At 39.7% G+C, this 26,642-nt stretch overlaps 3 protein-coding genes and 1 long non-coding RNA gene across 4 annotated transcripts in view; 2 read left to right on the top strand and 2 right to left on the bottom strand.

Moving 5' to 3' along the window:
• Positions 1–143: 143 nt before the first annotated feature.
• On the top strand, positions 144–959 carry LOC103468042 (uncharacterized). The gene is made up of 3 exons (XR_534145.1): positions 144–386; positions 459–809; positions 880–959. It is a non-coding gene; the product is annotated as an uncharacterized LOC103468042 (long non-coding RNA).
• Positions 960–2,723: 1,764 nt separating this feature from the next.
• Positions 2,724–7,958, top strand: ndufa4l2a (NDUFA4 mitochondrial complex associated like 2a). Its single transcript, XM_008414878.2, has 4 exons — positions 2,724–2,883; positions 5,826–5,911; positions 7,019–7,079; positions 7,200–7,958. The coding sequence occupies exons 1-4, from the start codon at positions 2,842–2,844 to the stop codon at positions 7,254–7,256; spliced, it is 246 nt and encodes an 81-aa protein (XP_008413100.1). The 5' UTR covers positions 2,724–2,841; the 3' UTR covers positions 7,257–7,958.
• Positions 7,959–8,657: 699 nt separating this feature from the next.
• LOC103468040 (serine hydroxymethyltransferase, mitochondrial-like) lies at positions 8,658–21,857 on the bottom strand. The gene is made up of 12 exons (XM_008414876.2): positions 21,713–21,857; positions 20,729–20,917; positions 18,766–18,845; positions 17,311–17,511; positions 13,665–13,746; positions 13,467–13,589; positions 13,231–13,370; positions 12,990–13,152; positions 12,706–12,805; positions 12,176–12,331; positions 11,901–12,008; positions 8,658–11,661 (listed from the first exon to the last, which is right to left on the bottom strand). The coding sequence occupies exons 1-12, from the start codon at positions 21,833–21,835 to the stop codon at positions 11,534–11,536; spliced, it is 1,593 nt and encodes a 530-aa protein (XP_008413098.1). The 5' UTR covers positions 21,836–21,857; the 3' UTR covers positions 8,658–11,533.
• Positions 21,858–22,275: 418 nt separating this feature from the next.
• The window catches only part of LOC103468043 (neurexophilin-4-like), a 5,343-nt gene continuing 976 nt past the window's right edge, over positions 22,276–26,642 (bottom strand). Inside the window, exon 2 of the mRNA XM_008414880.2 lies at positions 22,276–23,124. Within this exon, the coding sequence (XP_008413102.2) occupies positions 22,297–23,124 (828 nt within the window). The 3' untranslated portion in view covers positions 22,276–22,296. The remainder of the gene's footprint in view (positions 23,125–26,642) is intronic.

The following is a 26,642-nucleotide window of genomic DNA, read 5'->3' as shown; positions in this document are numbered from 1 at the left end:
ATTTGTTAAAGTGAAACTTCTTATTTCTACACAAGCTTTGTTTTTCTAATGTAATTTTGCACATATTTGCACTTAATTTATATTTTTGTCTGTCTGATTAGATCATTTTAAAAACATTTCATTATATGTTACACGGTGTCAGGGTCTGTGTTTTTTCCCCTTTTTTTTTGTTTCTTGGTTTGTTTTCCTTAAGTTTAGTTTTTGTTTTATTACTGGTCTCTGAGCCGCTGTTCCTCGGACACCCACGAGGTGTCACCCATGTGCCACCCCTGGAAAGCGGCGGGGTTCAACCTGGGCGCACACCTGCAGCTCGTTTAGAGGGCGTGGACCCTGGATATAAGCAGCAGCGTCGCTCCTTCTCATCGCCTGAGTGTTTGCTTACCTTGGTACAGATCGTTCCAGAGAAAGGCCCTCTGTGATCTTCGCTGTTGCTAACTCTTTGTTGTCTCCCTCGTCAGATTATCCAGCCGTCTCCTCGTTGTTCCCAAGAGACCAGTTATCCCGAGTTTGTGTGAGTCTGTCTCCCCAGCTGTGGATCATCTACCTCCTGTGTCTCTCCCCGACGCTACCGGTGTTACCGGTTAGACGCCACTCCTCGTGTGTTCGTCTTCCCCTCTTCGTGGATCCTTCTCCGGTGGATTCCCCTTCGGAGCGTTCCGGGTCAGGAGACCCACGTCCGAACCTCACCGGAGAAAAAGAATTACTAGAACCGGAACTTACGCCGCTTCTCCGGTCGTTGACCATCACTGTCCGCTCTCCAACGAGCTCCCACTCGCACTAACCCGAGCCGATCACCCCATCTTCCTCAAGTAAGCCCTCTCTGATTATTTCCGGACACCATCTCCTTGCAGTTTCTAACCTCGTGCCTCTCATCGGCAGTAAGACGACCTGGTCCTCCGCTCCAGTATTCTCCCCCCTCTCCATCCTTCTCCTGACTTCAATAAATCATTATTGTATTATTTTCGTCTCTTCTGGTCGTGTTCTTGCATGTGGGTTCGAAAGATTAATACCACCATGACACACGGTAATTGAGTAGCCTCTTTACCAACTACTTTTTTACTCTTACTAATTTCTTGCATTGTTGGGCCCTGTACCAACCTCTGTTCGAAATAGTCATTCTTAATTGCGAAGTAGAAGAAAACAACATATTTTTTCTATATTCTTTACACATACAAATCACATTTGAAAATCATTGTGCCTGTAGGTACACTATTACTAGAGATAGCGAGGTATTGCAAAGATTTGTAAAAGCATTTAGGCTAAAGTTAGAAACCACAAGAACTCCTGTGTAAAGTTCTCTACAAGCCATGTAGGGACAAACTTGCACTAAGCATCAACCTGAACACATAATTGCGCGCCATGTCGAAACATGGTGGTGGCAGCATCATGTTTTTCTTCGGCAGGGACAGAGCTGATGCGAAGATGGACAAACTCAAAAGGATCACCTTTTAGAGGTTCCAAATACTTGAGACCGATTAGATTCACCTTCCAGACATTTTAATGAGAACATGATTCTCTGTATGTCTGAATAAACTAAACTGGAAAATAACTGCAAAAAATAATTAGCAGATTCTTCTTTCCGCATAACAAAGCTTTGCTAATGTGCCATCATGTTTCTCATGTGATCAATGCTGCTGCTTTATTTTCCAGATCAGTCCTCTGTGGGACGTCACGGGCTGGGATGAAACATCTCCGAGGGGCACTTATGAGACAAATTGGATTGTATTTGTCTTCACATCCAATTAAACTGATGCACAATGAATCGCAGACACTGGTCCATTAAGCAGACTGGGAGGACAAAGTGTTTCTCTCTCTCTGAGGTTTTGGTCCGATGGGCTCGTTTGGCTTCTCCTTTGTTTTTTAAACACTGATATTTTTTCATAAGTGCATGCAATAAATTCATATAAAGTATGATTTCCTTCTACACATGTTTTTTTTAAAATTATTTTAACAGATGCTCTGCACCTTTTCTTGACAAGCTAAGCTATAGTTGAAGCACCTGTTGGGAAAATGTAAATTTCAAATGCACGAGAGCTGCAAATCCCATGTTGCTTTTTTTTTCTTCCTCTTCTTCCTAGAAATAATGGTCACTAAGCTGTGTTGCTATGTTACCAAACACTCAGAGTTTGAGTAGGTCTGCGGTGGCGCTGACTGGCTGTCTGAGAAGCCTGAAAACGCGCAGAGACGGTGACTGAGTGTCCAAGACAACAGCTGCAAACGCGGCGCATCCAGATTCGATTAGGAGGAGGGCTTCTGGGGAGGATGCAACAATATCTGACCAGCTTGTGTTTTTTTTGTTTGTTTGTTTTATCAGAGAAATTCTCATTTAAAAAAGGAAAAAAAAACTGTGTTGCAAGCTTAATTCCTATGAGAATCTCTTGTTTTTGTATCTGATAAGATTTCAGACATACATTAATTCCCCCCTGGCCTTTGAAAGGAAATTTAATCCCGTTTCATTTCCTCCACTCGTTTCCCACAAGACCACAAGTAAAGAGGTGGATAAAGTCGCTTTGAGCTTCCCTGCTGAACGTCTGCCTTTAGCTGGGACAACAAATCATCATGTTTCAGGCCGGAGACGTCCATGTTCAAACATGTACAGCGTTTAGAAGGGCTGAATCACCCGACAGTAGATGTAAATAGATGAAAAAGGCCTCTTTCTCATACCCCCGTTTCCTCCTCCTCTTCCTCCTCCCCCTTGTCTCGCTCCATATGTAGAAAGCAACAGGTCTTAATCCCGCCTGTGCACGGCCACGAGAAGCTGGTGGTTGGCCCTGAACTGTCGACTCTGAAAACTTTTATTTCATCCTCTGTACATAAAGAGACCTGTAAACTGGAGGACTGATGTTTCGGGTGGTGGCTGAGCACGCAAAGAGGCACCCTGGGGTGAGTGAGCCTCCTTTCCTCCCGGTTTGACTTTAATGTTCTTATGATGTGTGGTGATTTTTATTTTTTTTTTAAAGCTATTTTTCTCTTTCTAAATTTCATTGAGTAACACATGTTTTGAAAAATGCGAAAGGAAATTCAGCCACATGATGTTTATCACATGAGTTTAATTAAAATAATTAGCATTTTGCTTTTGGTTATAATCATTTTGGCTACAAAAGTAAAAGTGATTGTGATATAATTTTAATCTGTTTTTATTTTAGATACACATTTTTTTTTTTATTAGATTACCTTGTCCAAATCATAAGTAGGTCAACATTTAGGTAATTTCTACTGGCCTTTTCTGTTTATTGATTTTCAGAAAAAAATACTGTGAAATTTGATTTACCTTAGCATATTTGCAGTCAAATGTCACTCCCTACTGTCCTTATCCCTGTACTTAGCCAGCTTATGTAATCACTTGCAATGTCACTCATTCATTAATAGGTTAAAGCAGGAGAGATAAAGAGAAGTCTAATTCTGTCTCTTCTAATCTGGAGCTCTCATTCAGTCGGTTACATCGCTCCTGCAGCCGGTTTTAAAATCAAGGCAAAATTAGAGAGGATTAAGGCACCAGTCATACATAACACATGAAAAAACATATATTCAATCTCCTTAATTATCTGACAAAATCAGATCAGTTGCTGGTGTAAAAAAAAAAAAAAAACGCATGTGGGGGAAAAAACATGCGTTTCTTCCCCCACAGGGGAGGGGATTATTTCAGTCTTTTTTATCCATTTCCACGAGTGCTGACAGAGTGTTAACTTTTTTTCTCTGGTCTCCTTGAGAGAGGGGGGGGGAGGCAGGCTGCAGGGATGAAAACTTGAGCTACCAGAGCTCCTCAGCATCGTCTATCATCCCGGAAAACCGACAAGCACCGAGACAGAAACCGCAGAGAGTAAAATCCTTTTGAGACTCCATAAACCTGCCTCATCAACTTCAGACAGATGGAAGGAAAGAGACAAAGAGACAGGCGGTTAGAGTCCAAAAGCTTCAGTCAGGGAGACAAAAAAAGTCTGACAAATAAAAACATCAGCCAGACAAACACACAGATGGAAAGGGTGAAAGATAAGCAGAGCGATATCATTATGAGAGTGGTGCATTTCAAGAAATCTCTGTGTCACAAAGTGTCTGCAATTCAGAAAATTGCAGCATAAAAGTAGGCTGTCACCTATTTATAAATAAAGAGGAATGAAGACAATCTGAGTTAATAATATAAAGCACATAATAATCATCATTGGGTCGATCACCCAATTGATGATTTAAAAATAAAGTTAAAATGTGTATATTTCCGCCATTGTACACTGAAAAAAACCTTTGAAGTTTGACCTTTCGTCACCTTCACTCACCTTCACTCTCCTGCCCAACCTGCTGGAGTTCATTATTTTATTAAACTAAACTCCTGGTTTAACTTCCTCAACATAACTTTCCATCTGCGTTGAACTGTCTTACATTGTGAGGTCGTTAGCGGCTCTAATCCTCCTTCAGAATCCATCTGGATCACTTTGAGATCATGTTGGATTGACGTGAGTCAAGCTTTAACTTGTGGTCAGACTTCCTGCAGGGATTAACAAGCTACCTGACGGCTAGCTGGTGGTGTTTTCCATCCAATTTGTGGACATTTCTGTCTTTTTCTGTACATATTAACTAGAAGATTATTCCATTTCACCTTAAAGAGACCAACTAGAGCAGCTGTTTCCAAATCTTTTCAGATCCACAGACTTTGGAATCCAAGCTAATGTTAACTAGAGAAGACTATAAGACAATCAAAAATTAAAACCATGTTGTTGTTTTTTAAAATCTATTTCTAAATTGACAAATAAAAAAATGTAGATTGAAAAATGTAAAGATAAATATATAAATATAGTAAATAAATGTAGATTTTTGCTGGCTATTAAGTAGTAAGAGTGTTTAAATACAGTTAAAATCAAAATGTATACCTGATTTACAAAACACATTTGTTTTATAGCATGTCATTAATGTTGTTCATTAAATAAAGGACAGAATAATACATGTTGTTTGTATTCTATTGTGCTAACATTTGTCATCATTATTAATTATTAATAATATTTTCATTGTTATAATATTAACATGTATGTTAATATGTAAAACAATTTTTTTTTTATATGAAATAGTAACGCTAATGGAAAAAAAAGAAATCTGATCATTTTTATCTCAACATTAATGATAAAATATAGTTGTGTTCTCAGTGTTCCCATTGCATTCTGGGTAGAAAACAGAGACGGCTTTTGGTGTTATTTAAAGACGTCAACCTGTCCCACTCAGGAGCTAACAAGAACAGCTGAAAATAAAAGTAATGAAAGCATTAAAATACTTCCGGTCTTTTGAAAACATTATTTTCCACATTAAAATGCAGCACAGGCGAAGCAGAAAATTGTATGACAAAGAAGTTCTTGTTCTTTGGGATTGTTGTTTTCCCACAGACCGTCATTCAGAGTCTCACATAACCTCGTATCTCTGCGTCAGCTGGTTCACTGGGACGACAGGAGGCGACGGAGCAGAAGCGGGTCACTAATTAATCAGCAGAGCTGTGATTGGTCCAGATCACCTGTCTGACTGTTCCTGTTGTCGTCAAGGAGCAAACCGGCTGCGATTTTCTGATGAACCTGGAAGAGAATGACTGGAATCGACTTGTGAAAACTAAACTAGACTAAAACTAAAACTAGAAAACTAAACCTGGAACACTTAGGCTTCTTTGTATGTACATGTTTAGTTATTCGAGAAGCCAGTTCACACTCAGGCTTCTGTGGTGGGTTCAGATCCAGTGTGAATGTTTAACTATATGAGTCTTTTTTCAGGCTCATCTATATAGTAAATTTTTTATTTTATTTAAATGTTTAATAGCAAAGAAATAACTGTGGGTTTTATTCGTTTGTCTTCAGCTAATCCCCCAGTTCTTCTTTATCTGCCTGGGAATGGGTGGTGCGTCCTTATATCTTGTCCGGCTGGCCAGAGGACCACATGTCACGTAAGACTTTTTGAACTTTTGCAGCAGTGTTGCATAAAAAAAGAGAGAAAAAATCCCAGCTTGCAGTAATTAGGTACAATCCTGACTCGCACTCACACTTTGAAGTGACCAACACAAGGTTTGTTTAGTTGTGAAGTAGAAGGGAAATAACACGAGGTTTGGAAAGTTTTTCACAGATAAAATAGTTTAGGCTTTGTCCGAATGATAAGAAATTTAAGTTTCTGCTTCAAGTTCTGATTTAGATTTAGGTTTGGGCTTTAACTAGGCCATTTTCAACTGTTCCATTAGCTCTGTCTGTCTATGATTGTTCTCCTTCTTCCTAACTTTCTCCCTGACCTCTCCTGCTGTGTTCCCTGATCTTTTTGATGCTATTTATTCACAAACGTTTGATGACAAATCTTGAAGCATTCATAGAATATTTCACTTTTATGATTTAAAAACACAATTAAATTACATACAGAAGAACCACTTAGCAATTGGATCCTAGCGGCATCCATGGTAATCGGTTGCTCCATATTTTATTTAAGGGGAATAAAAGAATAGAAAAGACATTTCATAGCAATGAATCACTTTGTGTTGGTCTGTTTCATTAAACCTAATGTACAGTAATACGTTAATGTTTGCGACTGTGGAGTTTAAAATAACAAAAACAAAAAAAATAATCAAAAGTAATTTCAGGGTATGCCGTGTCTGCAACAGTCAAACTGACACCAATTCTGGTGTCTTTTCTGGAAATGTTTTCAGATTGCTTGCCTCCTTAATCGGTGATCAATATTTATGTTTTCTGAGTAAAATCTATTAATTTTCAACCAACTCGATCAGCTTCAGTGTCGTCCTGAAACGCTGCTCTGGTATAAGCTTCAAACCTTTTAAGAAATATCTTGATTTGTTGCTTGCTTTTGATGAATGCCTTTGTCCCACTTGGTCCAAGTCTTGCTGGATTTGCTTTTAGTAAGCAATTGGCTTAATGTCTGGTCTTAGCAGGTCTTGTAACATGTTTGCACAACACTGTTTTTCTTTATTTAGTTATTTTTATGGTTTCTTTAAAAGCAATGGCGGTAGAGATTTAAAGAGGATGAAACAATTCCTTGTTTTTTCTGTATTTAGCTGGAACAAGACAGATAATCCTGAACCATGGAATAACCTCGACCCCACATACCAGTACAAGGTAATCCAGGTCACACACAAACATGAGCTACGGCTTATTCCACACAAGTTACAGGGTTATTATTTTTTGTTGCAGCAGCAGTTTTCTGTTTCATTTCATGTTTATGTTCTTCTTCTGCAGTTTGTGGCAATCACCACAGACTATAAAAACCTGAAGAAGGAGGGTCCTGATTTCTGAACCGTACAGCTCGGAGTCAAAACCGGAAGAGACAAAGATCCGGATCTGGACTCGGATTTCTTTCTCTCTTGGTTTTCTCCGACATCAGCACTGCAGGTTTTGGGCGAACCCAACTCTTAAATCCAGATGTTTGGTTTTAAATAGCAGCTGGTTGTCTGGTAAATGTGACAGCAAACTATTGAAACTGCTTACTGACAGACGCAGCACACACAGACCTTCTGCCTGTGTTTGTCCCGTTTTACATTACGGCTTGTTTTTCATAGTCATGCTTGCTTCTAATTTTCATCACTGACAATTATCTCAAGGACATGGCCTTGTTTTGGAAATATTGTTTCTACTTTAATTTTCATCGCATGACATTGAAAACAAGCAAAAACAACAACAAAAAAAATCAACACATTAATCTGAGTACTTTGTAGGTTTCCAGATATTCATCCTAAATGTAAATAGCATGTAAAATATGCGAAGAAAAAAATGCACCAAAACAACCCTGCCTCATTTTTCCTCTTTATTATTATCCCAGCTTTTTGTAGAGCAGTGCCGTCCTGCCCTGCAGCAGCAGTCATTGTCAGCAGAGTGTCTGTACTTCATAACCGACTGTAAGTTCAGCTGTCACTTAATTTACCAGTGATTGCGTCACTTATGAAAGCATCGGGTGTTTTAACCACATTATATTCTTTCAATAAATGAACTGCAGATTGATGGCTGCCGAAGTGTTTATTTTGTCGTGAGCCGTTTCCACATGGTGGGCAGGTGATTTTTTTGTTGTGCGCCTGGATGGAAGTGAGAGAGATACGGATCATTTTCCACATGCTGCACTCAGAAGCTTTGATGGAGCCGAGCCGGCTGTCACTTTGCAGGTGAATGATGCTTATTCAGTGGAGTCACCTTCAGACTGTGTGTGTGTGGGTGTGTGTGTGTGTGTGAGAGGGAGACATGTGACAGCAGCCCAGTGTCTTTGATCAGTGACAGGATTTTAAACAGTCCACCCCTGTGTGGAAACCTAAGTGCAATACTGTAAACGTAACAGTATTGCGCAACACATATACATAATAACACAAGCACACATAATAATGATAATAATAAATCCTAATGAGGGCTCAGTGTTTGACGAAACTATCATCATTGGTACTTCCTGAAAAGTGGTAACTTAAATATAAGGAAACATGATTATACTAGAAAACATATAAATATATATAATTTTTTTTAAATCAAGTTCCAAATATCAGTTCTTTTGCTGCTTAATAGTCACATCCAAGGTCATTTCATCCTTTACTTTCAGGATTTTCATCTAGCATGGGTTGTGGATGTATGGTTGTGTCTCTTTCCCCTGAATATGATGGATTCAGGTTTCTTCTCCGGTGAATTGAAGGTTAAACACGACAAAGAACGCTAGAACTTAAAGCAACAGTATTATGTATTTTCCAGGCATATAGTGTCATCTTATAGCATGATCCAATATCTATGTTACATTGAGTTGTTATATAAAAAAAGTTGTATATATCAAAGATGACTTAAAAGAAATTTGATCTTGTAATTTAACACCTTGAAATTGGGCTTCTGTCTCTTTAAGAAGCTTCTGCTGGTCCTGACACTCAATATGCAGTTAACAACCTTTCTCGCACTGATAAGTAGTTCCTATGATGAACTCAGTTCCACCAGGTGTTTGCTAATTGCTGCTGCCGCTAGTCTTAAGGAGATGAATGGGGGAGGTACAGGGGAAGGATGGTCTGTGGGACGGGAGCTTGAGTGGCAACCAATGAGTGGTTGCCACGTGAGATTCAGGGATTTCTCAAACACGCATGACAAAAAAAACTCTCCAGATGTATTTTTGATGAGGGAATAACATTATCACATGACATAAAACTCAACTTTAGACTATGAACAACAGTAAAACCGCATCACATCACAACAAACACTGTGTCAGTAATAGCAAGTTTAATACCTTGAATCGAGCAAACACATGGTTTCCCTGACTTTTTAAATGCATTCAAAATCTCACAAAGACGAGTTGTCAGGTCATGAGAAAAAATTCAGCGAGACGAGGCGGGTCATCATTTATTTGTGCTGTGAGGCTGCCTGTGCGACGGTCAGAGTGTTTGGAGGTTTTCTGACGACACAGCTGAGAACTCAACCCAACCTCGCCGACCCCGAGTTCAGCCATAAGTCTCTGGAGACAATACACATTCCTCTGGCAAAAATCTTCAGCTGGAAAAAAAAAACATACTGGAGAACAAACAAAGAAGCAAGTTGAAGACGTCCGACTCAGAACAAAAGTCTTTTCTGTCTCTTGCTGAACGAGTGTTCAAATATTCAACATCAGAAGTTCATGTTCTCGGCTGGATTTGTGCCACTTTGTCAAACTCTTTGTGTGTGAAATAAAATTCTTAATTTTATCAAAAGGGGGATAAAATTAGAGCATGTTATGTGTCAGAGAGAATAAAGATCTGAGGATCAGTGGAAACTTTTGAAAGTTTAGGACTCCCATCTTCTCATTTTTACAACAGTCTGTTTAATCTACAAATGATTGATAGCATTATGAGTAGAACATAAAATAAGCATCAATGTTCTTTGTCACAGAAAGTCTTGGACTGTTTCTGTTCATAGCGAAGCATTTGACCTCATATTTTTTATTCAAAATTTTCCAAATTGGGACATTTATGAAGTCTGAATGTTGGCACTTCTTGATGAACCAGATAAGTCACAAACTAAAACATAAAGGTATTTTGAACAAACACACAAAAAAAATTAAAAATGGTTTCTTTCATCTTGAGAAGTTTGTTCAGCAACTGTCTGACACCATCACTCCTTTGCCCAGAGGCTCTTTAGAGTTTGTGTTTGTTCAAATAACAGATTTCTGCTTCCCAAAAGGCTGTGAGTGAGGATCAGGTGAAGTCTGACTGCAGTAAGGTTGCATTTTTGTTCCTGCTCTTTAAAATTGACTTTGTTGTGTGACTTTGGTCTCCTTTGTGCTTAAAGACTCAGACATAGTTTGATACAATAACACAGTCAGCTCCTTGGTTTTCATTGTTCTCCTTGCTGCAAAGCAATCCCACAGCATGATGCAACCTCCACCGTTTTTAACTACGGATGGGACAGCTAGAGTAACATGTTGTCATAGTTACCAAAAGATTCTGGTTTTAATTACACCATCATATCCTCCCACAGTTATGACAAAGGAATCTGAGATTTGGGGAAATTGCATTTTAGCCTCTAGGCTTGTTTTTTAATTATTTTTCTTTTAGCTTTTTTCATTTTTGATACATCCACAACTTGTGATTAAAACAAAGCAACTCTAAATATCCTTCATTATTATTACTTTCTTTATTACCTTATCTGGCAAAATGTTTTCTTTATATATATATTTATGTCTAAATATGTTGTAAAATCCATATTGAAAATTTGTGGTGGACACTTCCTTTGATTTGAAAAAGACACACTGAACAAAACGGACATATACAAGGTAGATAAAAAGGTTAATAAAAACTTTCTGAATCTGTGACTCCAACCTTTCTGACACATTTCTCATCCTGTTCAGAAATCACCTTTTTTTAAATTTTTTTTTTACTATATTCTCTGAACACCAGGAGGAAATGACGGCAGGAAATGCCAGCTGTTACATTCAGATCATTGTTTATAAGCCACAGAAGCCCCTCCCTTCTTAAATTACAAACTATTATCCTCGTATCTAACCCAGAAATCCACATTTACCCTTGTTTATTTTCGTTTCGCAATTACACATAATTTCCTTCAGACGTCGCTTAGTAACAATTAAGCCTGGAATTACTATGTTACTCACAAAATCAAGCCAGACGAAAACAAATAACACAAAATGTTGACACAACCTACTGTCTAGAAAGACAGAAGCTAGCTCCTTCAAGCTGTTTCTATTGAATCCAATACAACAAAATGTAATATAAAAGCATTCATTTCTTATTTAATTTGGTCGTCAGAATATCTTAAGAAAATACGTCAAAAAGCAGCATTGTGCAAACTTGATTTCTTGCTTTATTTATGTCTGACTGATAAACAATTATACTGAAATGTTTTTCTTCACAGCTGTACATCAATATTCAATGCATCGTTTTGTACACCAGTCATTATTTACCACGGCCTCAGATGAAACTCTGTCATTAAAAAGATTGTGTTTACATTTTCAGCAGAAAACTGACCCAACAGTGCAGCGTGATCCAAATATAATGGTGACATTTGCACCTTACAGTTCCACAGGAAGTTGACAGAAGGTGATGTCGCTGGAGAGAAGCCCGCTTCCTCTTTTAGTGATCTGTGAATCCTGGCATGGGGAAGGGTCTGGCAAATAGCTCCACCCGATGGCGGAGCTCTGCAATGAGCTTTACTGTGTCAGGGTCCTTCAGCAGGAAAGACTTAAAGCTGGCCAAGTTTCCTGATGGGAGGAAAAAGGAAATGTGTAAAAAAAAAGTGCCAAAAAAAAATGTTACAATACTCTACAATATGTCAACAAGTTGGTCTTCTTAGTCTTCTTCAGTTCAAGATGAAGTGAAAAACATTTTAGGAATTGAGTTCAAAAAGTAAATCCCATGATTCACGACACATGATTGTTTGTTTCATTTACAAAACATTTAGTCTCTTGCCCAGTTAATTATCCCAGCAAAACCGCCTCACCAGTTTTCTGCTTCACACTCAGAGCGATCTGAATCCCTTCATCTATGAAATCCACAACCTTCTCAAAGTCTCCCTCCTTAAACTGTCGAGAAGTCAGAGCTGGAGCTCCTTCAGCAAAAAAAAATATTAAGATGGTTATAAAAGTGATGAAAAACAAACTAAACGACATAAAATAACCCAGTAAGCTTTAGAATAAATGTGCACAGACTATACTAAACAGGAGACGCGTTTTCTACACCCTCGATATTAAAACGAATAATGATGAGTTTGTTTACCGAGTCTGAGTCCTCCTGGAGTGAGGGCGCTCCTGTCCCCCGGACAGGTGTTTTTGTTGGCTGTGATGGACACCAGCTCTAGGACCCTTTCTGCTCGGGCTCCGTCTATCCCGTGAGGTCGAAGGTCAACCAATACCAGGTGGTTGTCGGTTCCGCCTAAGAGGAGGAAGATGAGAATGAAGCAGGGTAAGTTCAAGTTCAAGCTTCATTAAGTCGATTTTCACAAAACACGTCTGACTGGATGAAATGAGCTGATTCTTCTCACTGCATCCAAACCGTTTTTTTGCTGATGCTGAAAAACATCAACTCTGACTTTTCTTTTCAGTGACATTTCTTAAGCACTCAACAGGAAAGTGAAAGCTGACTTTAAAAAGTCAGAAAAACCAAAAAAAAAAAGCAAATTAATGGGCTTTTTAATGACAAAAGGAGGCGAGTGCATGAAGTACCTACGAAGTCATGCTATGAGAGGCATGGAAGCAGCCAGTTTCATGTGTCTTTTAAACGTCTGTTGATGTGCATGAGGGATTCACCTGACACCAGGGTGTAGCCTTTCTGCAGCAGAGCGCCGGCCATGGCTTTGGCATTCAGAAGGACCTGAGCGACGTACTGTTTGAACATGGGACTGGAAGCCTGCGGAGACGTGAAATTATGCTGCGTGAAAAAAGGAGAACTCTGCACTTTCATGTTTTATTCATGAGCTGCTGAAATTCTGCCGGTTCTTAGATTTGTTTTCCCTCCAAGGATTTTTCTCTGTTATTATTACGTTTATTACTGGACACAACTGAATATCGGCGACTAAAACAACCGTCTGGACCTGTCTGAGGGCCACAGCCACCCCGGCTATGGCGTGGTTGTGCGGTCCTCCTTGAAGTGACGGGAACACTGCAAAGTTCACCCTGTCCTGGAGGTCATAGGGCGTCTCCCGACCTTTGGCGTCCACCGACCGCACGCCTTTCCGAAAGAAGATCATACCAGCCCTGCAGAGCGGAGACAGGAACCCGTCCGAGTGTTCGCCTTGATCCGTCATAAAGCTGATTTAAATGGACATTTGGTACCTCGCTCCTCTCAGGGACTTGTGGGTAGTGGTTGTGACCAGGTCAGCGTATTTAAAGGGAGAAGGAACGGCGCCAGCCGCCACCAGGCCGCTGATATGAGCCATGTCAGCCAGCAGGTAGGCGTTCAGCTCCTCACACAGCTGAAACGAACAACACAGACCGTAACGAAACGTTTCTCAAAAACCTGATGAGTTACCACAAAGATTTCAGTTGGAAAACACACAGTTAGGTCGGACCTTCTTCATGCGAGCGTAGTCGATAAGGCGAGCGTAGGCGCTGGTTCCAGCGATGATGAGCTTGGGTCTGAAGAGGCGGGCTGTCTTCTCCAGCTGGTCATAATCAATCAGACCCGTTTGAGGCTGAGATTGTAACACGACACTTTGTTACTAGAAATCCTCCACAGATTTACTGTCTGAAGTCTACCAAGCGCTCACATTCAGCTTGTAAGGCATGGATTCGAAGTAGATGGACGTGGCAGAGATTCTCTTGCTGTCGGTCATGTAGCCGTGGGTCAAGCTGAAATACAGCAGGATAAGATTACAGCACAGACTGCAGCCGTAAACGTTTTCTCACCAGTCTGAATCTTAATCCTCAGAATAATACATGTTATAAACATGTTATTTCAGTTTATGGAAAGCCTCTTTTTCAGATGTTGCTTTGGGATTAGTATATCTGTTTTATAGAAAGCTACAAGAACGCCCAACTGCAATTCACCGCCAGGAGAAACATTAAACACGGTGCTTAAATCAGATAGAGCCAAAATTAAAGCTATATGGCCTACGATAAAACGCTACAAAAACAGATGTTGCACGTCACCCTGAAAACCCCACACCGATAATGAAACATGGTGGTGGCAGCATCATGCTTTTGTCAGCAGGGACAGGGAAGCTGATCAGAGTTGACAGCGACGTGAAAGGAGATAAATCCTAAAAGAAAATCTGATAGAAGCTAAAAAGCTTTACACTGCAGAGGAGGTTCAGAGATACAACAACCCCACAGCCGGAGCTCCAACAAAATGGCTTAGATCAACACATACAATTTAGTTAAAATGGCTTAGTCAAAGTCTAAATCAGAATCCAAATGAAAACATTCAGTTAGAAAAATATCAGACATTCTCCAAAATGCTCTCAGTGGAAGCTGGTTCTGCAAGGTGTGGATTTAGGAGTGCTGAATAATAATCGATCTTTTATGATTCGTTTTCGTGAAAAAAATGCAACTGAGTATTATTATCTGTCAAGCTCACAGTTTTACACTGTTCTGTCTTGGTCTATCACATGCAGTGGTGGAGAAAGTACTCAAAAAATTTACTTAAGTAAAAGTACAAATACACAGACAAAAATGTACTCAAGTAAAAGTCAAAGTACCACATTAACATTTTACTTAAGTAAAAGTAAAAAAGTACTGGTTTTTAAAAATACTTAAGTATTAAAAGTAAAAGTACTTGCTAATGCATTGCCTAATCACTAATATCATTAAGTGTACCGATCATATGATCATATGCCACAGATAAAACATGTTTTTATTGAGTTTACTCTGTAACATAGTTTAGACTTAGATATGTGATTCTATGCATCATAATTTCAGGGATGGAAACATTTTGTCTCCTGTCCTAACATAACATGAACTTCACTTTTTTTGCCACACATTTATTTTGAAAGAAATCCAACTGGCAGAGGAGGACATGGAACCAAGGAGCCACATAGCAGAGTTGTAGTCTAGACCACTGAACCCAAGACCAAATCAAAACCAGCACCCCATGCTACATGACAATAAAATTAAGTGCACCTATCAAAACTGCTTCTCAAATTGATCTGAAAGATTCACTTTCCCACCTAGATATTAAATACTTAGAGCTGAAATAAATTTAACCAGTATCAATTCAAACTCTTCTTCATTCTGTTTTGCTTTCATCTCTGTGCCACAATCCACAGAGGTCTCCTGCCATCCCTAAAAAAAAAATAACGCCCTGTGCGGTTGCCCATATTGCCAATGTCAGAAATAATAATTGTCTGCACCATTAAACATAGCAATTAACAACGCTCAACTATGAACACTGTCCAAGGCCCAATAAGCAATAAGTAACCAAGCAAGAGGAGCACCGTGACTGTTCTCATCCTCCCTCATGCTGCAACGTCTGCCACCATGACAGGTGACGAAAACAAAGAGCAATGAGCATGCTCTGCGTTCCTACGTTCTTGTTTTATTTATTCACCAATTAAATATAAAAATATTTTAATGAAATAAAATAGCTACTGCAGTCTACGCAGAGCATTACAAGAACAAAGAACGGCTCTCAGTGAGGCTTCAGCACTATAGGACTTAGTCAAGATCCGTCCAGAAGAATCGGATCGTCCATGAATGTCATATTACAATATTGCACTTTGGTCACAGCGTTGTCCCATACCTGCGACATGCCAGTCATTGCAGATGCAACATGTGTCTCAGTCAATACAGCTAGCTTTGCTAGCATCACGTCCACGGAGCTTACCTTTCTTTAAGATTTCCTTCCAAGTGACGTTAAAAATTGGACGAAGACCCCACCGTCTGTGAAAGCGAAGCGCTGCTGATTTTACATGTCGCCATATCTTATTATTTATGCAGCGCTTCCGTACTATTATATTACTGACGCTCAGAGGAAACTACTGCGCATGTCTTGGAGCTCCGCGTGCGAGTAAAGGTGGAGCCGATGGGTGACAACAGACACTAAGTCACGTTATTGCTCGGATTTTACGGCGCCACCTTAAGTCCCTGAACTTCACATTTTAACGGAAGAAAAGAGCAACGCGACTTGGATGTAACGAGTAACGCGACACTTTTGTAGAAATGTAGTGAAGTAGAAAGTACAGATACTTACTGTAAAATGTAGTGGAGTAAAAGTAGAAAGTATCAATTATTAAATCTACTTAAGTAAAGTACAGATACACGAAAAATGTACTTAAGTACAGTAACGACGTACTTGTACTTCGTTACTTCCCACCACTGATCACATGAAATCCTAATAAAATGGACTAAGCCTTTGTGAGATGAACTAAGCAGAAAGAAAAAAAGAACTGATCTATGAAGTGAGATAATCCGTCTATTAAAACAAGAATATTCTATAGTAGGCCCATTATGAGCTCCCACCAAAGATCTTCAAGCAGCCACTTGACCCCAGGTGGGGGTAACTAAATGTAAAACAGGTATTTATGTTATTATAGGTGGGCAGTTTTCACCAGAATCTTCCACTGAACTTCAAAAAGTGGCCATTATATCACAATATTTTAAGTTGATGCTTTCTTTACAACTAAGTGCATGAAAAATATACTTCTAGTACACTTACAGAAAAGTTTATTAATGTATATGCTACCAAATACATTAAACTGACTATATTTAATGTAATAGCAGAAATCTATCACTGTGCATTAATAGCAAATATATAGAACATTATACAGGACTGTCTCTTCTGTCTTTCTGTTCTACAACGCCCGGCCAGCCGTGGCGTTAACTTTACATGGAGCACCTTCATTTTCTTGTGTGAGTGTCTGTGAAATTAAAATGAGCCCATTTCAAAGAGAGTGTCGCCGTGTGACAGCTCCATATGAGACCAAAAACTTTAATCCCACTCAACCTCTTCTTGACGTTAAGTCCAAAAACAACATTCACTTTCTTGTAGGAAATAACCGCTGGGCCAAGTGACGCTCTTTTGTGAAACTAATAACTCAAATGTGGGAACTAATAATTGCGGAATCTGTCAGAGTGGTGAGAGGGTCTGAAGCATGAAATGAAAAAAACTGAGATATTTGAATAAATAGCTGTAAAATGTGTTTTAATGTGAGATTAGCATGCCTCAGGGATTCATTTGGGAGTTTTTACATGATTTCACATCTTCTAAACAGGTAAATATTTGTGTAATGACATTGTTTTAGCACATAAAATATTGATGTTGCAGATTCATTTCTGTCAAATTATTTAAATAAAACCTGTTTCTTCTCAACAGGATTTTAACGTGACAGTAGGATTGCAGTCGTTGTTGCTTTTTCACAAGTAACCAAATCTCCCTTTAGTGGAATATTGTTATGATCCAGCAGCGTATTTACTCACTGTCCACCGTCCGGCAGGTCCAGGCCCATCATTCGGTCATGAGGCTTCAGCACAGAGGTGTAGGCTGCAAAGTTGGCTGGGGACCCCGAGTAGGGCTGGACGTTGACGCCCCACAGGTTTGGATCCAGACCGAAGGCGGCGAGCGCTCGTCTCTGGCACAGCAGCTCAATCTGGTCAACAATCTCTGCGCCGCCGTAGTACCTGAAAGAGACACACATTCACATGCACAATATTCAATCATAAGACACAATCTAAGTAATATCAGATGATTCCCCAGTGTAGTGAGTGATAGTTTATGTATTGCCATAAAGTGACAATTTACATTTAGATTTAATAATTTTCACATCAGTCATGTAGATGATGCCAAGTGTAGCATTTTTAATGTCACAGAAATACATGACAGGAAAGGAAGTGTTGCTTTGAATGCACACAGAAGTTCAATAATGTCACACCTAAAGGTTGGCATAATGTGTACCTGCTCTATTTACAGTTGAATAAGAATATTGGATATGAAATGTCTAAATGAAATAATTATATCAGCTATAGTCGATAGCGCATCCTCTACAAAGCAAAGTGTCAAATTCTGGGTCAAACAGGAACATTCCTTTTGTCTACGCTTTAGAAAACGATCACTTGACTGAATGAAGATGCTTTAGAGTCTGTGCAACATCAATTGAACAACATAGTGTTCACTAAAGTCAAAAAATGAACTTCTTTGTGTTAATGTAGTTCTCTCTGTCTATTGTAAAACTTTAGACCCACCTCTCTGAAGTCGCAAACAAACATCATGTTTGTTTAAGGTACTTGTGAAAACTTTGTTTTCTTGGTAAAATCTTCCATTGGTAATTAATAAATTTGCAGTTGTTACAAAGGGAACGCCCTCCTGGACATTTACTTTACATTTGATAATGATTAGATTTGAGGGTTTTTTTTATTTGTTAAATTGGGGATTAACTATTTCATGTGAACATATGTGTTTATCCTTTGAGTTTTCTGGGAAGAATCCAACTCTGTCCTATCGCATCCGTTTTAAGTAGCAAACGTACAAAGTTTATTGTTGGAAGACAAACCTGAGAAAACCCAAACACGTGGTTGGAAACCTGCACGGTACAGTGTGCCGCATTGCACGGTGTTGCAGTGCACTGTGTTGTTCCTGGTAGCAGCGCTGCATGATATTACACCATACAGTTGTCAGTGAGATGGTGTGGTGTCACAAACCGTATTGCCTTCTCCACAGACGATTGCATTACGTCACTGCTGTATAATTCAACAGCATCTTGGACCGGTGAAGGTCTGTCAGGTACTCAGAATAATGACTCTATTCCACTCTCAAACTTCATCCTAATAAAACGCCTCCCCCAACCCCCAAAATCTCAACCTGACAAAATGACGTGTACGTATGTTTCTAGATGATGATTGTGACATATTATAATTGAGTTGTGTTTTGGTGCTTACCGTTGCCCAGGGTATCCCTCGGAGTATTTATTGTTCAGACAGGAACCTTGTGCCTCCAGGGCTGCACGGCTGCAGAAATTCTGACAGGACAAGGAAGCATAGTGTCGGCATCTGCACATATGCCTTAAGAAAAAAAAAAAAAATTCTGAACAGACTATCCAAATATAGCTTTATTTACCCAGAGAAGGCTTTACTGCCAGAGACTGTAGCCACTATATAAATTTAGCTCGCCTTTGTGCTTTTGGATTGACTTTCCTTTCACATGCAAGCTAAAATAATCACAAAAAAATACAATAAAAGAATACAATGACTTTCTATGTTGCAAAATATAATGGATGATAGAATCTTACTTTGTGAATTTTTTTGTGCGCCTCCCATAAATGGCTGTCTGAAGCTTTTTTTATATAGAAGAGGAGAGAAAGCTGCAGAAACGGAACTGAATGCAAATGAATTTTCCTCCTTCTGTCAGTTTTTTCTCTTCTCAAACTCTCACTCTGGCTTTTTTTTTACCTCTTCCTCTTCCTCTCCCTCATCCTCACCTCCTCCTCCTCCCCTCGTCCTCCTCTGTAAGTCTTATTATACTAAACCTGTCACTGTTCAGGGATCCCTCAATCATCCCAGTGAGGTTTAAAACAAGCTCCCTGTCTGACACAGAACTCTGTGACATTTTTGAAACACTATCCTGACACACAAAAATACACACTCAAACTTGACTTTCCTTCCTCCTCTTCCTCTTCTTCTCCTTTCAAAATGTGGAGATCAGTAAAGAACACGCATGGGAAAGCTAATGGGATAATATGGCATTGTTCTAAAAACACAGGGAGATCTGCTCTGGGACTCATCCTGCACTGGTGAACGACTGACATCACTCGCTCATTAAGATGAAAATCTTTTCACTGACAGGGGACAGTCAAATTCAAGATGAGGAAAATTATTGGAGTTGTATTTAGTAGTGTTTAAAATTGATATTAAACATCCATATGTTCAATTTTGTTACAAAAAAACAATCTAAAAATGTCACAAGGTGTCTGTTCAAGAAAGTGGTCAGTTTTATTTGCTGGAAGAGAAGAAAAAAAATGAATCGAACTGAAAGGAGAAAAACTGTTTGCTGATTTTCTAAATGTTGTTCTGTGTAGAGTTCACCTGTCAAAACCAGTTGCTTCTCCAGCACAGCTTTCACACACATACGCACGCGCGCGCACACACACACACGCACACACACACAGTGTGATTCCAAGCAAAGAGCAAATATTTAAACAGTTCTGCAACAGACTGACGTCCATCACGTTTTACGTAAAAAACATTTTTGATAGTGAATGAGTTCTTGTCGTTTTTCTGATGTTAGCCATTGTGAACTCCAGATTCATAACTTCTGAAGATCTATATGATTTTCTGTCATTTTGCTTTTGTTTTGTTTGTCTAAATCATGACATTTCTCTTAATTTTGCTTTTATAACCCCACCAAAACTGTTTTCTGTCATCTTGTGTCTGGCCCGAGAGTACTGTGTGTTACTATTCTATTATGTAGCATTTATCTGTATTTGAAAGGAATCTACGACAATAAGGCAACATGAAACTGTGCGCATAACTGTGAAGCTGAGGGAAAAGGCTACTTCAAATGCACATTTAAGTGCATTCAGAATTCATGTGTAAAATTCGATTGTAGTATAAATTGTTATTGAACCAAGGCCTTTTTAAATCTATTATCCTGAAATTAGAACAAAAAAACATTTTGATGTTAGACATCAAAATAAAAGCATTTTTCCTCCTCCCACATCATTATGCACTACTTTCTGAGTTAATTACGTAAAAACCCACTAAAATACAATAAAGCGTATGTTTTCTTTGTGGTCAAAGAAAACCCACAAAGAAAACACTGAAAAACTGTGAGTATGAAATATTTTGCAACACTAGATGCACTCCTAGAGTGCAGAGAGCTCCTCCCTTCTCTCTGCACTCTCACCTCTGACGCGATGAGCTCCAGTCCCCGACACTGCCTGTCCTTCTCCTGCTGCAGGAGACTCCACATCTCTGGGTCGTCTTGGGCCAAACTTTCCTGCCCCGTCCATCCGCCGCCGTGTGTCAGCCTGCATGGCTCTGAGGCGACCTGCCCCTCTCTCCCCAAACAACCCGAGACTCTGAGGAAGAGCGGCTTCGGCGTGACACAAGGGAAAAAGAACAAAATTAACATAGCCACTCACTAAGAAAACATGTACTTCTTAAATAATGAACGTTAAATGTTACTAAGACCTTGGGTGGTATTCAGCAGAAAGTCACAACAATCCTTTGTGTTTTGTGCTGCTAAAACTGAGGGGTTTTTTGGTTTTTTTTTTTGGCATCTTTTGAAATGCTTGTGAAGGCTGAGCTTGGGTGAGAAATGCTTTCATCACTTGAAATTATGATACTTTGCAGGAAGGGTTTGAAAGAATGACTTAGAATAATGTGTCTTTTGATGTTCTGAGCAAAGCCATTAAGTGAAAACCTGTGCAAAAACAAATGTGCTATTCAAGCAGGGCAGCTTTGGAAAACCTTGGACTGGAAAAGTCTACGTAGACTGACCACCAGGGTCTTGTTTGTTTAAGCAGGTATGCATACATGACACTTTTGGAACCAGGAGCTACTTCTCCCTTATAGGTGGTTCAGTGTTAAAGCAGAAATGCGCACCAAAACAGGATTCTTATATCTATCTATTTGTTTGGCATACGATTGACAAAATAAAACAGACTTTGCTGCTTTTTGACACTTTGTATGACAGACAATGAAGTCGTGCATGTTGCATGCAGACAGCTCTGGCAGGGTTGAGATGAACTACAATGGCATGCTGACCTAGTTTGCAACATTTAAGTTATTTTGTAACAACCTCTCCGATGTGCAGAGGGGAAAATAAGTCCTTTAACAACATGCAACTGCATCGTCGTGCAATGAATCATCAGACGAAATTACTCACCCTCCGTGTCTGCCGCAGCGACAGAGAGAGCATGTTTGTGACAGCAGAGGTCCGGGGAAAACTGGAAACTTTCAAGGTGCAAAGGGTGAACGCACAGTCATTCTGGACCGACGGCAGGTACATGCGTAGTCTGTGTCACTGATAACATGATAAGGTGCTTCTTAACGCGAACCAGTAAAGGAAGTAGTTTTCCAGATTAGAGAAAACACAAACATCCATCTGTGTAATTGAAGACAATCTTAGATTTATAAATATATACATTATGTAGAATGATGAAATCCAAAGTTTGACTTATCAAACTTAGGAGCTGTAGATACAGAAAATGGCAGAATCAAGTATTACTAACTTTTTTTTTCTTTAGGAAAAACATATGGCGTGTGGAATAATGGGAGCAGTTTCATGTTAATAAAACTATTTACAAAGTCACACTGCTCTCTTAAACTGCTTCAATGTGCATTTCTAATCAGAAATGATGCCAAAAGCTTTCAATTTCAGAATCCAAGGATTTTTTTTTCTTCTTTTTTTGTGGTTGTATGATGAATATACAGTATAAACAGTAAATGTTCCAGCTGCAGAGTCTCTGCTCATCCGAGATGCTGCTGGTTCTGCTCTGCCTGAAAGTTGTGATCCGGACAGACCTTCTGCACCAGCCTGTAGTCCGTGCCGGTGAAGGCGATGAAGATGCATATAACCTTGAAGGGCTTGGCGCAGATCCACGCCGCCTGGGACTGCGTGTTTTCTGAGTAGCAGGTCTGCCCTGGGTCGTACATGCACGGCTTGGTCTTCTTGGACCGGTTGGTTCGCTGGTACTCGATGCGGCAGTTGAGCTCGGTCACCATCATCACGTCCCGCTGATATTTCTGATGCTCAGAAGGAGCGGAGCTGGTGGACGACGGGGGGCTCAGATCTGGGAACAGGACAGAGTTTTTATTGGGGGCGCTGCTGTCGGCCGCGCCATCGAGAACCTCCCATCCCACCGCTTTGGATGGCGGGACGATGCTGACGGATATGTTCCCCAGGCGGGAGGAGTTGTGCCGGAAGTAGACGCTGAACGTCCCATTGATGTGGTCCACGATTTTGCCAGTCACCAGTAGGCTGAACTTCACCGTTTTCACGTTGAAGTAGAAATCCCCCCAGCCCAGGATCTTCTTGGCCTTTGTGGAGGTTTTGGCAGGAGGCTTGGATTTGGGCGGAGTGCCGTACAGATACTGGTCTGGAGCTTGTGAAAAGTTCTGCGGCCAGCCGTAGGGGCTCACCGCGCCGTACGTATGGGTCTTGTGTTTGGTGGAGATGATTTGTAAGTCTTTGGATACATGTTTAACCTTCAGCGCTGCTCCCTCGGGTTCTTGTCCTGCTCCAGCAGCCCTCCAATGTTTACTCTTTAGGCTCAGAGGACCGGATGACTCCTGTACCTGCAGAAAAATATATTAGATGGATTATTTACTCAGCAGTTGACTGACCCTATCAAAAAGCTTCAGCTGACACAGTTAAAGTTTAAGTGGAGCTTTTCCACATTTTGCCATGCTACAAGCAGAAACTTCTCTGGAATGCATATGGATTTCATGTAATTTGTGGGTGCGTGTCATGCATGTACAGTAAAATGTACAGTAATACCTGACCATTTAGAATATCACAGAGAAGTTTATTTATTCCAGTAACTCAATTCACTAGTGAAACGCCATATGCAGATGAATTAGTTATGTTCCGTTAATTGTGATGATTTTTCATCTGACAGCTAATGAAAATATGACATTTAAAATTGAAATTTTACATCAAAAAAAAAAAAACATATATATATATATATAAAGCATAAAAAGCATGCTTAATATAAGCTTTACTCATTTAAAGGCACTTTTAACTTGACAACAGGGCCTCAGTGGAAAGCATAACTAATTTATATGCTACATGCTTGCTGCACTTTGGTACATGAACTGAAATCAAGTGAAATAGATTTCCACTGATTTTCCACAATAAACTTCCTTGAAAGAATATGAGAATGATTCGAAACAGACTTGTCCATCAGGGTGACCACAAATGAAGGACACTTTCACTGTACGTACACTAAACACTATCAAATAATCGATTAAAATAATTATTCCTCTGCCTTTCAGTCTCCTCTAAAACTGCTTCTGATCAATAAGTTATTTCCTTCAGGCAAGCCGGCATGTCACAATCAACCTCCCATTAACAAATTATTATCTGTTTTCAGTCGTCCTTCAGCTGAGCCCCCTGTTAAAACTGTCAGTCATCCTTTCTGTGCAACCTTGATGATAGGCTACATCCAGTAATTTATTTATTTGTTTGAGAAGGACCTTTTTAAAAGACCAAATAAATAACTAAATAAGAACGATGGAACTACTTCAGCATATCTTTAGTCAGAAGCGACGCAATAAGTTGAAGAGCCCCTTATTCATCTTCCTCTGAATCATTCATTCTTATATTCTAACATGCTCATGAATGGTATACTTGGAATCATTAGGGGACCAAGTATAGCTCTGTTGTATTACATTTCCCCATCTCTGTCCACATCATCCTCTTCACCAACTCTTTGAGGTTTATTAGTAAAACCTGTTTAGATCACAAACTCTTTTCTTATTTTCCCTCTGAGGAGAAGAAGAAGTTACTTACACAGGAAAAGCGTATTTCTAAACTCCTCTCTTCGCCACTGTGTATTTCTTAGAATAGCAGCTATGCTTGTTGATCAAATTAATATGTCAATAACTATTTGACAAACGACAGCAAAACGTTCTGCGGCGGACGCAGGGGGAGCCTTCAGATCACCGTGCTTTTCCAAACGATAAACGTGATTTTGTTTCATGTCACCCGTTGTTTAAAACACGCGTGCGGTTTAAGGTCGCGACCCTATTTTCGGGTAGCTGTGTTTACTTCAGGGACGCTCTGTGAGTGTTATAGACTAAAATCAGTCCTAGATAACATGGCAACAGAGAGTAGTAGTTTTGTGATCTTCTGTTTTCACAAGAAACATGTCGTGCTTTTTTTTTTTTTTTATCCAACAGCTAAAAATGAATAAACACTGAGCACATCCTATTGATAAACCAGCTTGGTTTGAACTAGGCAATCTCCTGCTGTGGGCTCTAATTGACACACAAAACCCTCCAAAATAATCCCTTGGTGAGGGTGTTAATGTGAGTAGAGTCCCTGATACTGACCACACAGTAAATATGCAAAACGTGACATGTTAGATATCACACGTACATCAAGGTTATAACTTAGGCTGAAGGATCTTAAGCCTTAAGTCTTTGTGGATCTAAAGCACAGTTAGAGCAACTAGTGTCTGCTTTATCACAGCACAATAACAGGCTTCAGTCTATTTTATATGAAGAACAGGGATTCAGTTTTAGTTTAACCCAATAAAAATGTGAAGATATAAAGGTGTCCATCTGCATCGACCGCCTGCGCTAAAATCGTTCAGAGGGCTGCAAATGGCCACCGAGCCTCACTCGGACACACCTGATGTCATTTATTCCACGTTCGGCTTTGCTGTGTGCTCACAGTAATCTGAATCTTTATTTTTTTTGGCCAGAGAATTTTCTTTTCATGTAGGCCAGAAAATGTTTAGTTATCATCTGAGCAGAACATGTTTGCTACTTGGTTTGGAGAAAGGCTTTTAACAAGACTTTTCTTTAAAAAAATGATGAGATTCTTCTTGCCACTTGACCCAATTAGCTCTTTAAACAACCAATATTCATCCTGCCAACAGATTCGCCCACCTGAGCTCTTCCTTTCTGCAGCTGCTCTACAAACTTTATATCTAATATCTTCTCTAATCAAAGCTCTCTTTGTTACACTTTCTGGTGGATGGCAAGCTGCACAACACTGAACAGTGAGATGTCACAAAACTTGGAAAATTGCTGGTCAATCACATAAAATCCCAACACAATATACATTCAAGTTAATGGGATATAAATACTTTTGCAACGTGCTGCATGTCTGGTATTTAACAAGCGGCGCAGAAGGCTCTGCTCAGCTTGTTTACATCGAAGCAAAGAAGGAAAGAAAAAAAAAACGGACGAAAGTTTTTGGCTCTTTGTGCCTCTACTTCAGCCCGCTCCTGCACCCCGAGTGTGCTCCAGCTGTGCCTATTGTTGCAAGCCTAAAACCTGCAGCTATGTGCTGTTCTCACCTAGCCTAATTGGAGCTCACAATGTGACAGCCATGTCACCGGCTCAGTGTCAAGATGCCAGCACAATGACTGCGACTGAGCAATGGTGGAGAGCAGAGGATGCAAGCACAACACTTGCGAGGAAGCGCCAGCAAAGGTAAAAAATGTAATAAATAAATAGCATTGAATTAAATTGCTAAAGAAGAAAAAGATTGTGAGCTGAAGGCTTTGTTTTATCTAAGGACGGGGAGAATATTCTTGCCACTGGCAGGAAAATCCTTAATGTGACAGTTTTATAAGAGTAAAGAAAACATAAAAACAACAGCCCGCAAACCCCGAGGAGATTAAACTCTTTCAAACCCGAGAGACCCTCTGAAGTCATTTGCTTCAACTTTTACGGCTCAAAATGACGCTGCTTTGAGCTTTTTTTTTTTTTGCTTAGCGAGTTCGCCGGTGAAGTTAGGTGTTACAAATTATCTGTTTGGGCAGAAAAAAAAATTCAGGAGTGCATAATAAATTACAGCTGCACTGGGAAGAAAATCACAAACAGAGCAGGAGCTGCTCAGAGGAACTGTGCTATTTCACAGAATAATCTATCAAGTCCTATGTGACAAAAACATTTTTATGTTTTTACAGAATTTTGTCAAAACAGCATTTTGAATTTTGCACCAAAACGGTAAGAAATAGAACAAAGGATTGCCACAAAATCTGAAAGTTAAATGCTGTTTTAATAAAGCAAATAAAATATACAATTTGGCAGACTGACCAGATTTCTGAAACTCTAATCAATGCATCTCATGTTGTATA

This window comes from Poecilia reticulata, linkage group LG7 (genome assembly GCF_000633615.1).
Source record: "Poecilia reticulata strain Guanapo linkage group LG7, Guppy_female_1.0+MT, whole genome shotgun sequence".
NCBI classification, from domain to species: domain Eukaryota; kingdom Metazoa; phylum Chordata; class Actinopteri; order Cyprinodontiformes; family Poeciliidae; genus Poecilia; species Poecilia reticulata.
This window is presented reverse-complemented; position numbering and strand designations above follow the sequence as displayed.